At 40.8% G+C, this 14,564-nt stretch overlaps 1 protein-coding gene across 1 annotated transcript in view; it reads left to right on the plus strand.

Moving 5' to 3' along the window:
• PDE6C (phosphodiesterase 6C) overlaps window positions 1-14,564 on the plus strand; it is a gene marked incomplete at its 5' end in the record, with an annotated part of 30,685 nt that overhangs the window by 12,899 nt on the left and 3,222 nt on the right. The window contains 10 exons of the mRNA XM_081158163.1: window positions 1,081-1,230; window positions 1,777-1,920; window positions 3,191-3,259; window positions 5,074-5,220; window positions 5,449-5,556; window positions 6,278-6,387; window positions 8,013-8,100; window positions 11,615-11,715; window positions 13,203-13,310; window positions 13,398-13,461. Of these exons, the coding sequence (XP_081014289.1) occupies window positions 1,081-1,230; window positions 1,777-1,920; window positions 3,191-3,259; window positions 5,074-5,220; window positions 5,449-5,556; window positions 6,278-6,387; window positions 8,013-8,100; window positions 11,615-11,715; window positions 13,203-13,310; window positions 13,398-13,461 (1,089 nt within the window). The remainder of the gene's footprint in view (window positions 1-1,080; window positions 1,231-1,776; window positions 1,921-3,190; window positions 3,260-5,073; window positions 5,221-5,448; window positions 5,557-6,277; window positions 6,388-8,012; window positions 8,101-11,614; window positions 11,716-13,202; window positions 13,311-13,397; window positions 13,462-14,564) is intronic.

Consider the following 14,564-nt stretch of genomic DNA (forward strand, 5'->3'; position numbering starts at 1 on the left):
AGGTGATAAGTGCTGTCAGAATTTTGAAAAAAGTTCCATATGGGTGAAAAAAATTAGAGAAGGCTTCATGGAGAAGTGAGGCTTAACCTGGGCCTTGAAGGATGACCAAATAAGCCGACAGGAGGCTAAGGAATTAATAATTTGTGTTAAGTGCTTGGCTACCTTTGCTTTGCTGCATACTTTGCAGGTGCCACACAATGGTTCTCAGACTCCAGAGGGCATCAGAATTATCCAGGAGCTTATTCAAGATACATGCCCAGAGATTATGAAACAAGCTAAAAAAGAATCTTGCATATGGCCCTGGGGCCACACTTTGAGAAACACTCCTAAATATCTGTGTCTGCATCTCCCACTAGATGTGGTCATATTGAGTTTAGGGCCTGTGATTTGTTCATTTTTGCACCCAGCAACTAGCCCCGGTCCTGATACATCCTAGGGGCTAAACAGGTGTTGGAGGACCAAAAAAGTGAACAGGGAACACTGAGGTAACAGAGGTAAGTGCTTCTCATCCCTAGGGCTAGGGAGACGAAGAGAAGAGGTTGAGGCTGTTACAATATAGACACTTGGTTCTAGCACACTTCACTGAATGTACTAGAATACTTTTATGGCTGTATAATCCTAGACATGTTCTGACACAACATAAGAATTGTGCATCTCACAACTAAAGATTATTCTTTCTTTAAATTAAAAATAACCCAAGTGGGGTGTGGTGGTGTGTGTGGGGGGGGGCTATTAAGGACTGAGGCAAGGGAGCCTTGTGGTACTGAGTTAGTTCTGTATCTCGATTCTAGTGGAGGTTGCACATATCTGCACACATGATGAATTTTCATAGAACCACACATGTGTGCACACACACACGCACAAATACATACATATAAATCTGGTGAAATCAGAATAAACTTCATGGATTGTGCCATAGTCTGGTTCCTGGTTTTGTACTATAGTGACCCAAGATGTTCCACTGAGAAAACCGGGTAAAGGGTACATGGGACCTCTCTGTACATTTCTTTTGCAACAACCTGTAAATCTATAATTATTTCAAGATTTAAAAAATAATGTAAGTTCCTTTGTTGTTTGTAGAAAGGGCCTATAGATGACACTGGCTGGGTCATTAAAAATGTCTTGTCCCTGCCTATTGTCAACAAGAAGGAAGACATTGTGGGGGTAGCTACGTTTTACAACAGGAAGGATGGAAAACCTTTCGATGAATTTGATGAACACATAACTGAGGTAAGTGCAATTACAAAATAATGGAGGCAAATGAAATTCTTGAAATAATAGAGGATGCATAATTATTTGTTATTCTGGAATAATATTTTTGAAGGGCAACTAAGATATGAGTCACACATGGTTGCAGCCAATCTGTTGTTATTGTGTCATTTCTCTTTCCTGACTTCTGTAAACTGCAGCATTTTTTTACTAAAGTATGAACTTTTGGCTTAGTCAGAACTTTTTACAATACTGGGAAACTGGGAAAGAAGGTTTCTGCCTCCTTCCCACCCTCCTTCTTTTCCCCCTTGGTCTTGCTCTCATTCCCAGCCCTCTCTCTGATTTTCAGGTCATGGTTATTTTACTGGATTTGTGTAATTTCTCTCCTCAAATAAAGTATTCAGGGTGCACTTTGGAAATCGGGGCTTAGTTAATATAGTCTGGCGCATTAGTAGTATGTTTTTTCTTAGATTAAAAGGGAGATTGATAGGGAAGCATGCAGATTGCTGCCTTCAAATCAATTTTCCTTTAATGTTAGAGAATTGAATCACATTTTATGCATTTCAGACTCTAACACAATTTCTTGGATGGTCTCTTTTAAATACTGATACCTATGAGAAAATGAATAAGCTAGAAAACAGAAAAGACATAGCTCAGGAAATGCTCATGAACCAGACCAAAGCTACTCCTGATGAAATCGCGTCTATTTTGGTAAGTGGGGGATTCGGTCCTGTGGACATCAGGTGGTATTTAACCAGGGCTTCTGGAGTTCACCTAATTACCTAGAAGTCTGACAAATGAAAATAGGTTTAGTCCTGAGCTAAGGAGGGGAGGCAAAAAAGGAAGGGTGAGGGGAGGAGCTGGGTGGCCCAGTGTACATAGACCCTGACCGGACTTCCAGGCTGCTTGGTTGGAAGAGCACTTTGTTAAAAATAGCTTTTGAATCTGTAAAAGCTCGAGTAGTGATATCTAGATTCGTGTGTGTGAGCAAGAAAAAAAAATTCCAGGAAAGGAAATATATCAGTCAGCTATTGCTATGTAGTGCTGCATAACAACCATGACATCTCAGTGGTATCCAACAATGAACATCTAATTCTCACTCATGCATTTGTGGGTTGACCAGGTTTTGATTGATCTTGGTTGGGCTTGGCTCCAAGCTGTGAGTTTGGTTTGCTCTATGTGTCTCTCCTTTTTTTTAATCAGCTGCTCCCTGATAAGTGAGTGCAACAGAGCAAGCCCACTGTGCAAGCACATTTCAAGTCCTTGTTCATAACACGTTCACTGAAATTCTCATTGGCCAAACATGACTAAGACCAGCATCATGGATGGTGGAGAGCAAGTAGATATTTGCTAACAATGTTCTAATGACCACCAAACGAAGGGCTATGTCACACTGTTTCTTTTATTTACCCAGCTTTTAGAGTGTGTGCATAGGTATAGTTTTGCTGGGTGATTTTTAGTTTTTTGGTGGTTTTTAATTTTTTTTAATTAGGTTTTTCTTTAGTTTGGGTTTTCCTGGGTGGTTTGAGAGTTAAGAGAATTTGACTTGAGAGTTTGGGATGTCAAAGATGGGAAGGTCTGGGGAGAATAAAGGGAAATTGCTATAAACTAAAAAAATTTAAAAAGAAAAGTAAGCCACTCATTTTTCTTTCTTTATTACTTACATACAAAAAACTTATCTCATCTCTCCCTCTCTCTCCCTCTCTGTCTTTGTCTCTCTCTCTCTCAGATAGCTGCTGTTACCTTTTGGGGGACTAGAAAAATCAATTAAATTAGATTGTTTCTTGGAGAAAACTCTTCATAATCAGGTGCATTAGGTCTCTCTCTCTTTTTTTTTTTTTTGTATCCAGAATGCATCTTTGTCGTGAAACTCATTACAGCATATTTAAAATACATTTTAACTGATTTTAAGAGCAAAGGAATCAGATAGAAATCTCTTCCTTTATAGGAATTTCACTCCACAATTGTTTTTACATTTTAGAAATTTAAAGAGAAGTTAAATATAGATGTAACTGAAGACTGCGAAGAAAAACAACTTGTCACAATTTTGGTAAGTGTTTTACTTCTATTCTTAACACCTTTTTAATAAAATATATTAGGACATGCTTCCTCATTTTTAAAATAAATGTTGAGTTTCTTCTTCCCTGGCAACTTTCAAAGCTAAAAAGAAAGGGTATTTCTTTTAAACACTCATCTTCTGGCTCCCTGATTGTCTTCCTTTTATGTCCCCTACAGTCTGATCCACACAGATGATCTAGAATCACAGCAAAACTAGACAATGGCATAAGGGACCTTCGGTGCAGATTCTAGAGATTTTCTGGCCTTGTTTATTTTAATAGCTTTGGATTACACCTTGGCCACCCCAGAAGACATGATGGGGTTACAGAACATAGGATCCTTCTAGGCACAATTGTCATTGCCATCGATAGCTTCTCTTCTGGAGCCTGGAGGAATTCAGTTCATTTTTTTTTATTGTCATTGGGCCATCTCTATTCTTTCTTTTATAGGCTGTGTCTTCCTGTCCTCTGCTACCACAGAGCCAGTGGCTTTGACCCCTGTTTGAGGGCTCCATTCCCACCCTGCATAGTTTGTGTCACCTGAGGCTCCCACTCTTCTAGGCTCGACCTCTAAGTACTTTCTTCTCACACTTGGCTCAGGAGATAACCCTTCCTTCTCCTCACCTGCCCTCAACAGCATGCATCTTCCTGTAAAACATTTTAATAGACATCCACTGCACTTTAGAAATTCTCTAGTTGTCTATTTAGAAGAAGAAGGACCTTATGTTGGAGAAACAATAAAATGAGTAAGAAATCAGTAACTTTATCAAAACACACCTTATTTTAATGAAAAATCTGCTCTAGGTTTGTCCCAAATCATTGCTGCATGAAATAGGAATTTGAGAAACAAACAAGTATTTCGGAGGGATTCTTCAAGATTATCTTGGCATAATTTCCCAGCTACACAATTATTCATGTATCTGTACTCACCACGATTCTTTCTCCAAGTGTGCACTTTAATTCTAGGTTCAGGGAAGGCCCAGTCAGCTGAATACACACCCCTCCAGAATATCTCCTCCTTTAATTCCCCCCGCCCCCGGGCAGTCAGTTTCTCCCACAGTCCCAGGCACTCGATGCTATGCTCTGCGAGTATTCTAAGCTCTCACCTGCCCCTGGTCTGTCTTGTATAACCATTTCAATAAATTAATTTCCTTAAGGGTAAGATCCTTTTTTTTTAAATTCCCCTAAGCCATGTCAATACTCATGTGCTTAGTTCACTGTTTTTTCACATAGTCCTGTGGATTAAATAAGATATCTGCAATACCAATACACTGCAGGGCATTCATTCATTCAACAAACATTTACCAAGCCCCTCCATGGGACGGGCACTGCAGGTTCTGAGACACCACAGCAAATAAGAGAGACATGATCCCACCCTGCTGCGGCTCACAGTCTCACGGGAAAGTGTCACTTAGCATGTAAAGAAAATCTGATAGAATTGAATCAAATGAGTAATTTACTGTTTCCAGACTATTTCTTGAAAAGGAAAAAAAGTGAAGTTGAGTACGTTTTTGGTTAGAGCTGCTGCAACCAAATATTTTATTTTGCATCATAGAAAGCAAATAGCCACTGGCGTATAACTGGAATCGAATCCCACCACTTAGAAAGCTCCTTGATAGAGCTGAGCCTCAGTTTTGCTCTCTGTAAACTGGAGGCAATCGTGCAGGTTTGTTGCGAGGGTGACCCCTGCAAACTGCTGACCCAGTGACTCGCGCGTGGTGTCTTTGGTTGTGATTTGTTCACCCCATGGCCGTGGGGCCTGCGGGGAAAGGGGCGTGCCCCGCCAGGGTCGGTGTCATTTCTGCAGAAGGCGGGCCTGCCGGAGCCGAGGGCCGCGGGCCTGTTCGAGTTCCGCTTCAGCGACGCGCCGCTCTCCGAGCTCGGCCTCATCCAGTGTGGGCTGCGGCTGTTCTTTGAAATCAACGTGGTGGAGAAATTCAAAGTCCCCGTAGAGGTCAGATGGTCTTTCATGTAAAATACCGGGCGATTCTGTGCTGTGCTTCGCTAACGTTCCTGTCGTTTAAAAGATTAACTTCAGTTTGGATTTTAAATTATTATTAACTTTGTAAATATATCCGCTTAACCTCTGCAAACAAGACCCACCGATAAGATTGTCACAGACCTTCCAACCTTTAGCATTCCGTTCCAAAGTCTGAACGGCGTTATCTTCTGTCGGTGACAGGTTCTCACCAGATGGATGTACACCGTGCGGAAAGGGTACCGCGCCGTCACCTACCACAACTGGCGGCACGGGTTCAACGTGGGCCAGACCATGTTCGCCTTGCTGACGGTGGGCCCGGCGCCGGCAGCCACCGCACCCCCGCACGGCTCCCCGCGGGCCACCAGTTGGACCAGCAGTTCTGCCACTCATGACACAGCCCCACGAGCCCCGAACTCCCCTGAAGATGACGCCAGACGGCCTGGGGGTCCCTGGGCACTTGATTAGAGCGGATTATCGCTCTTTAGGGAAACCTTAACCTTACTAAGTGAGGACAATCATGTACCTCCTTAAATGAGTTACCTGCTGGCTTTTTTGTGTGTTTTTTTTAAATTTATTTTTTAATTACAGTTGACGTACAATATTATATTAGTTTCAGGTGTACAGCATAGTGATTAGATATTTATATAATTTATGAAGTGATTACCCGCCAAGTCTAGTACCCACCTGACATCATACATAGTTATTACGATATTATTGACTATATTCCCTACGCTGCAATTTACATCCCCACGACTGTTTTTGTATCTGGCAATTTGTACTCCTTAATCCCTTTATTTTCTTCACCCATCACTCCAACCCCTTCCCATCCTGCTGGGTTTTGTGATTGCCTAGAATGAGCTACAATACTCAACAAAAAAATAAAACCAACTTGCTCTAAAAATACAGCAGGTCCCCTTCTCCGTTGCAGGCAGGCCTCGCAGCATGTGCTATAGAGGTGTGTTAATCCAAGTAAGTATATATATATATATATATATATATATATATATATATATATATATATATTTTTTAGACAGGAAGGCTAAAGAAATACTATACAGATCTCGAAGCCTTTGCCATGCTCGCTGCTGCTTTCTGCCACGACATTGACCACAGAGGCACCAATAATCTCTATCAGATGAAGTAAGTGAACACGTGTGGAGTGTTGACGTGTACTTGTGACATCCGAAGGTGTCTAAGGGGAGAATACATGAAAATCACCATGTGACCAGGTTTAGTTGTCAATATCTTTAATCTCCTGTAATCTGGAATCATTCCTCAGCCTTGTTGTGTCTTTCAGGATATTGATGTTTTTGACGAGTCTAGGCCAGTTGTTTTGCAGAATGCACCTCAATTTGCCTTTGTCTGATTGTTTCCAGGTTACTAGATTCAGGGAAAGGTTTTGATAGGAATTCTATGTAGACCTTGTGCACTTGTCCTTGCCTAGCACCAAGAGACCTGGGATGGTCATTTGCCCCATTATCAGTGAGGTTAAGTTAAACTGTTTATGAATAATGTCTAGCTGATCTATTTATGCAAAGGTACATTTTCTCCTTTGTATTAATAAATAATCTGTGAGATGTTACTTTGATACTGGGTGAATATTTAGCTCCCCTGTAACCTTTCTTGACTGATGTTTTTAAACACAAAAAAATTAAAGATACCACTCTTTTCCACTGGAATTGAGCTTTATTCATTTTTAAAAAATCTCCAGTGCTGACAGAGTGGGCATTTGGATATGGGTTCAAGTTCTGATCCCTGACTAGAGTATTTGGTTTACCAGACCTGTTAAGGACTCCTCTCCTCCCTAAAGTGTTGTTCTTTCTGAAACAAAATGAAACTTCTCTAAGGCTGCCAGCCGTATCACTGATGTCTTCCTTTCTTAAAATTATTTATTCCATATTTCCATCACAATGTTTCCACATTATCAGGGTAGACCTTTGGCCTCAGCCTCTCTCCATCTTTTCTTTTTTCCACCTTTTTATTTTTGATGTCACTTCCCCTTCTTCCAACAGGAAGAACTGAAGAAAGACAGGGTACCAAAGACAGAGGTCCCCACTTACATAAAGCTGTGACCCAAACATTAAGAAACAGGAAACTTGTTTAAACGTATCTCACTGTCTTGGTGGAGGAAAGAAGTGTTGCTTTATAGTGATTTTCATTTTGGTTCCTGGAAATGCTTTTCTTTCCTCTCTCTTAAAAATTTAAAAAATATTTTTCATTTCCAGTTGACATACAATATTATAATACTTTCAGGTGTAAAGCATAGTGATTGGACATTTATATAACTTACAAAGTGATCACCCTGATAAGTCTAGTACCCACCTGACACCATACATAGTACTACAATGTTACTGACCACACCCCCTATGCTTTATTTATAAGAATACTTTATTCCTAATGAACACTTTCTCTACAAATGAGCTACGGGCTTCAGCAGGTTGGTTACATGCTCCATAAGTCATATTCTACCACCATAAACTCCAGAGAGAAAGATTTTAGATGCAGGGGCTGAACCAGACATCCGAGTTTCAGCGGTTCAATGGTTTTATGCATTCAACAAATTAGGTGGTGTTGTTTTTTAAAGAGCATATTCTCATCTCCTAAATCTAAAAAGTCTTTTTCAATATGTAACCGTGGACCATTTCATGGGCATCAGGAGAGGAGAGAGTATAAATTACAAAATCCTCAGAGAGTAAAGACTGTGTAGGATGGACATGCGCATAATCTTTAAACAGGTAAAACCGCGGCCTGCCCTTTCCTTCTAGATCCGCGTCCCCGCTGGCAAAGCTTCACGGGTCTTCCATCCTGGAGAGGCACCACCTGGAGTGCAGCAGGGCCCTCCTGCAGGACGAGGTGAGCGAGCCCCGCGCAGCCCGCGAGCGGGCAGGGCGGGCGGGGAAGCAGGGCGGCCTCGGGCCCCGGCCCACGGCGCACCTCGCGGAGGCCAGTGGATAGCGATTGATGTATTGCAACCGTTTCGGAACAGCCCAAGTTGGAAGGAGCTGGGATAAAGGGCCAAAGAGCCATGGAAAGCCCCAGAATCTCTGTTGGGTCTGTGGGAAAAGAAGAAAAAGCTTCCAGGGGATGTGAAAGGGGGTGCGAAGGGGCAAAATGACCATGCGGCCACTGATTTTCTTAGTCATTCGTGGGTGCGCCTGTGCCTTTCAGAAAGTCAAGAAAGGCACGAATGGGGATGTGAGACGGAATCACACAACTGCCGTCAGAGAGGCCCTGAGAGCTCCGGAGGGAGACATTCAGAGGGGGCAGGGCAGAGGGGAGGAGAGGGATCGGACCCTGAACGGCCTTTGCAGGAAGGGGCTTTGAACTTGGTCTTGAATTCACTGGGATTCGCACATGTCAGTACTACTAATATTCCATGGGAGGTAGTCAGTCTTCCCTTTACTAGTTTTATTTAAGGGGTACTTAGCTTGTGGGAAAGTTGTGGATATAATGTAGTTATGCTATTTTTTAAAAAATCACTTGAGAAAGTTCCAAACCAAAAACAACTAAATGAGTCATTTATTAGACGGAGGGGAACACTGTTTTGTCGTGGCAGATAATTTGTTTAACCTGCAGATGCTCATTAGGATGAATGAGCCCTCTCAAGAGTGGAGCTTTCTCTCTTTTTTTAAAATTGTCACCTGAGGATATGTTTTTATTGACCTTTAGAGAGAGAGAGAGAGGGAGAGAGAGAGAGAGAGAGAGAGGAAACAGGTCAGTTGACTGGGGATCGAACCCACAACCTTTTGGTGTATGGGGACAAGGCTCCAACCAATCAACTGAGCCACCCGGCCAGGCGAGCTCTCTCAGTTTGGATATTAATCATTTATCAAGGGCTCAGGGGAAGGAATACACAGAAATATATCCCAAGTTTTGAGATAACACTACAGTCTTCTAGGTACTGAAAAGCCAGGTGGGAAAACTTATAAGGCAGAGTGACCAGGTAGGAAAGTGGAAAAGGAAAAGAAAGGGCTTGGAGTGTTTTTAATAGCCGATGACCGATGCAGCGCGCGGACGTGGGGACAGGGACCGGCCGCATCAGAATCATTCGTTTCCCAGGGCGGGGTGGGCAGGCTGCTGAAAACAAATACTGGGCTGCTTCCATCCCTACGACTGGGCTCTCTGGGGTGGGGCGCAGGAATCTGCGTCTTCACCAAGGACTTTAATAACTCTGTGCATAGCCAGAACCTCTCCCTGCAGTAGCATTTATGCCATAAAATTGATAATATCTATTCTATGACCATTAAAAGGAGAGTTGAAAGTAACTCAGAGAGATAAGAGTAAATTGGTAATTATCCAATTTGTTATGAGTCTGTTTTACTAGTTGAGACGATCTTAAATCTTTGAGTAAGAAATTTCTATAATTCCCAGTGATTATGTGATACCACAGGCAGATTGTGTCAAATATATTTTTATTATTTAATTTTACATTTATTTACTAAAGAAAAATATGTTTGGAAACTACAGCCAAATATTTAAATGCCTAACATTGGAAGGCTCCTCGTATCTCGTATGTTTTTCCCTTCTGGAGAGTTTATAATGGAGTTGTGGTTGTTCCATTTTAATTTGTTAAATGCTATTTACTCTGCAGTCTGAACTGGTTCTGATGGCTATATAAAGGTTTATTATTCTTTCTAAAAAGGAATATTGCATCTCAGTAATCTTTACCACCTTGGTGAGGACCTGTCTACAATGCTATTCAACCTGCTAATGGCAGACTTTTAAGGCCTGTAAATAGAGTCGCTAGGCAATGCAATCTCAGAGCTTTTTATAAGCAGGCAAACGGAACGCTGGAAACAAAGAGAGAAATTTTTAGTCATCATATATAGACCATACAACTTTTTTATTTGCTTGTTTTTGAATAAAAACATTTACATTAAAAACCTTTAATTTTTTTTTAATAAGGAAGATACTTAGGATTTATCTAACAATTTTGGCATTTTGTGGGCATGACTCAGACATTTTGTTTTGCATATTATAAGAATCTGACCTAAAATGGCCTTATATCCCGGTAGAGTGGGACTCACTGCTTGGAGAATTAGAACCATCTATATTCTAACCAGACAGAAACCCACCCTTTAACTTCAGTGAATAGCTGGGAAAACCTTGTTAGTCAAATTTGTAAGAGTATACATTGTAATACTATAATGTACTGTAGAAATGACAAAATAAATTACTCGGCATAAATAACAGAACCCTTTTATTATTCAAAAACACTTTTTTACAAAGTGTATGATACCTCTATTTATGCTTTTTCATACCAACCCCATCTTATACAACAAAGGCGTGAAGAAGAAATTAAGTATCTTGTGTGTGGTCACCAGGGAGCCATGGAGGTGTTGGCAGTTTCTTCAACCTGAAGGCTGACCTGCCTGCACTTTCCATGGCCTCTCCTCACCTAGGAGCCCTAATCAGAATGAATTAGAGCCACTTCTACCTATGTGGGTGTACTATGCAGAATCTATATTTTTACTGCCATTTTAATAGTAGGGGGAGAATAAAAAGAGTCTTTGTTTGAGCAAGTGGGATCTTGCTCCAATGTAAGGATCTTTGCTTACTTAAAAAAAAAAAATTGCATGCGTGCATATGTGCTTAATCTTCTTTTTTTTCCAAAATGACTTAGTGGTGCTTCCAAAAGTACATATACCATTAAAGAGGGCTAATGGAGAAATAAGGTGAAGTATGGAAAAGGCCAAAATGTGTCCGGGTACTAGAGTAATTCGCAGTTGCTGAAAGTTTTCCAACAGTTTCTGTGATCACTCTGAAATTACTTGGTGGATAATTCAACATAACTAACTATTGGACATTTACCAGATATTCTTTATTAAAGCTCTTCAATTAATACAAGCAAATTTTTAATCTATTATTATTTTAAATGGTCTTGGAAGAAAACACTTTTATTTACTCCAAAAACTCATACATTGATTACATGAACATTTGCTAGTGATTATCTTTTTTAAAAATATATATCTTTATTGATTTCAGGGAGAGGAAGGGAGAGGGAGAGAGAGAGAGAGAGAAACATTAATGATGAGAGAGTCATTGATCAACTGCCTCCCCACTGGGGATGGAGCCCGCAACCCGGGCATGTGCCCTGACCGGGAATCAAACCATAATCTCCTGGATCCTAGATCGATGCTCACTCAACTGCTGAGCCACGCTGGCCGGGCACTAGTAATATCTATTTTTATAGGTCAATTATCTTAGTAGAGTGGTTTACTTAATCCAAGATACAAAAATTGAAAGCAAAACAGTAGAAGATCTAGTTTTCTTCTCTAATAAAATACTCTGTTAGGCATAGTTTGGTTGTTTGTTGAATCAAAGGCAAATTAATGATTGCACTTTATTGTGAATTTTCATCTTGCAGAGTTTAAACATCTTCCAGAACCTAAATAAGCGCCAGTTTGAAACAGTTATTCGTTTGTTTGAAGTTGCAATAATAGCAACTGACCTGGCCTTGTACTTCAAGTAAGTACAGAACTTCCTTACACCTGTGTGGTTCTGCCTTCTGTGAATGATCCATTGCACTGTGCTCGAAAGGCATTTATTCACACACATGTATTCATTTTCCTTTGGGGTTATCAACGGAATACCTTCAAGATGCCCGAGTGTGAGTTTACTAGACATCTGGAAACATTTTAAAAAGCTAAGCCCCTGATATTAAGTAGTTTGTTATCTGAGGACGTTTGAGTTGAGGAATATCCGGCAGGGTTGGTGCATTGCTGGAAGGGTGGGCGACACCACAGGCCTCACACAGTGGCTCTTGTCCTGGCGAATTCGCCGTGGTCCAGAGCCTGACGTTCGATCCCGTCAGGGTGAGGGAGATGAACAATCTTGGGGATACTGTGGCATGTTAAGCAAAGTCCCAGAGTTCTGAGTTATACACAGCAGCGTGCCAGCTTATTTATAATAATAATAGTCACCAAGGACCACGTATTTCTAGCTCCTGCACATTTTCTTGTCAGTGAACCATCAAGTTGCTTGTTGAAAATGGATTAGAACGAGGTGAACAAGTTGTAGGATCCAAACATTTCATGGCTCCGATGGGCAGCATCAAAGTGGGCCCCTCTGAAGCTTCTTAATCAAACATTTAATTAGTAAATAGTTCAAACATGGTGACACTTAAAATAATATAATTGATATCCAAATATCCATAACCCAAATTCAACAAGTGCTAACATTTTACCATACCTGTCCTAGTTTTTTGGGGTTTTTTAAGGAGAAAAAAAGTGCTAGAAGTGAGGCATCCCACCCCCACTCTGCCATGAGAGACCCCCCCACCCCAGACATCACCATCCAGAGATCGACGTGTATTTGTCCTTTCCATCCACGTTTTCATGTGGTCTTGTGAAGTGTATTTTAAAATTTTGCATAAGTGGTACAGTACTGTGCGTACCTTTCTGCAACTTGCTTTTTTCATGCAACATTTTCTAGTAAAGATTTACCTTGGTGGGAAATGGGGATCCAACTCATTCGTTTTTACTGTATACCCAACTGTATGCATATACCCTAATTAACGCAGGCATTCTTCCGTCCATGGACATCTAGATTACTTCCAAGTTTTCATAATTGCCCACAATACTACACTGTATGTCCTTGTATATATATGAGTTTCCGAAAAACTCTCCCTAGAAATGAGAACGCTTTAGGGTTTTCATACCTTCAATTTTATACCACATTATGTTCATGCAAGTTGATCCAACAGAGCTTATGCACTAAGACAATTTAACCGAATTAATAGTGTGCATAGAGCGTGTCCCAGACACAGTCCTGCGATTATGGATATACTTATGCGCGGATATGTTATAAAATGTAACTTCTTGACTCGGGGTCCACACCTGCAAGTCATTGGATGTGCCTCAGGAGATCTGAAGAGCACACGTTAAAGATATTAAAGATAGGTTTTTAAAAATCTCTGGTCTTCTACGCTATTGCACAGCTGTGTCTTTTTTTAGGAAGAGAACCATGTTTCAAAAAATTGTTGATGCCTGTGAAAGAATGGAAACCGAAGAGGAGGCCATCAAATACGTAACCGATGACCCAACCAAAAAAGAGATCATCATGTGAGTAGTCAGAACTGTATTCCTCTTTTGGCAAAAATCACTTATTTTGTATTTCTTTCTATATTAACAACTTGTTTCCTTCCAAAGGGCGATGATGATGACTGCATGTGACTTGTCAGCTATAACCAAACCCTGGGAGGTGCAAAGTCAGGTGAATAAAGTTATGTCTCCTGCTGTGTCACACTCTCGGTTCCATGTAAAAGTGAGCATGCGGGTATCCGGCAACCTCAGAATTGTGTTGTAGTATCACTTATATGACTATATATATTATAAGCAATTATCTTTCATTACCCTGGACTTGTCCTTTCAGACAATCAGTTTATAATTTAAAAAGATGGAAAGAGGAGCTTGAGAAGTTAAGACAAAGATAAAATGTTCCCTATTGGGTTTCTGTTAATGAAGAAAGGCTAATAGCTTTCAAGAGCTCACAAATGTCAGAAAGACAATCGGTCTTTTTGATCAGGCCCCAGAACAAAACAAATACAAGGAATATTGAAAAGAAAATGCTCTCTTGAAAGAATTCCTTATCACTGAACAGGCTGTAAAAAGTTTATGTGCAATTAATTATCCCAGGATTGTGTGATTTTTTAAACAGAGGAGAGAAATCAGCACAGGGATGAATCATTAGTGCTTTCCTCTATCTAGGCGGTTTTGCTCCTACAGTCTCTTCTTCAGTGAGCAACCTCCGTCCTTCATTAAACTTATCTCTACTCCCTTCTCCTTGATCCACTGCACTTCATACTGTTACTCTTACAGCACTTACCACACTGTTTACATGACTGTCTTCTCTAGGCTGTGAGCATCTTAAAGAAAAATGTCACATCTCATTCCTCTTGGCAAGCCTGGCTCATGCCAGTGTAAGGCAGCTAGTGGTGTTCAATAAACTCGATACTGGGTTTTTAAAAACTATATAAATTAACCCTCAAATATCTGCACGCTGTAATCAAGTTAGCTGTGTTCTCTGCGTGCATATGTGTGACTGCTTGTGCGCACCACACATGCAGTACATGCTACATGCTAACAGATCCACAGGACAAAAGAAGGACTTGAGAGGCTTTAGAGCTTGAAGCATAATAAAAGGGAATTAAACATCTTCCCATCTCCCTTTTTATTGTTGAGAGGTGGCGGCAATAGCAAATAGGAGGTGGGCACTCCCAGAATGAGCCTGGAGCACTGGTAGGAAGAGAATTCCCCTTTCCCATTTCAATATAAACTATAAACGACATCTTTTTAAAACCAAAGAGCATGTGGTAT

Source organism: Miniopterus schreibersii, assembly GCF_964146895.1.
Source record: "Miniopterus schreibersii genome assembly, chromosome: 14".
In the NCBI taxonomy this organism is placed as follows: Eukaryota; Metazoa; Chordata; class Mammalia; order Chiroptera; family Miniopteridae; genus Miniopterus; species Miniopterus schreibersii.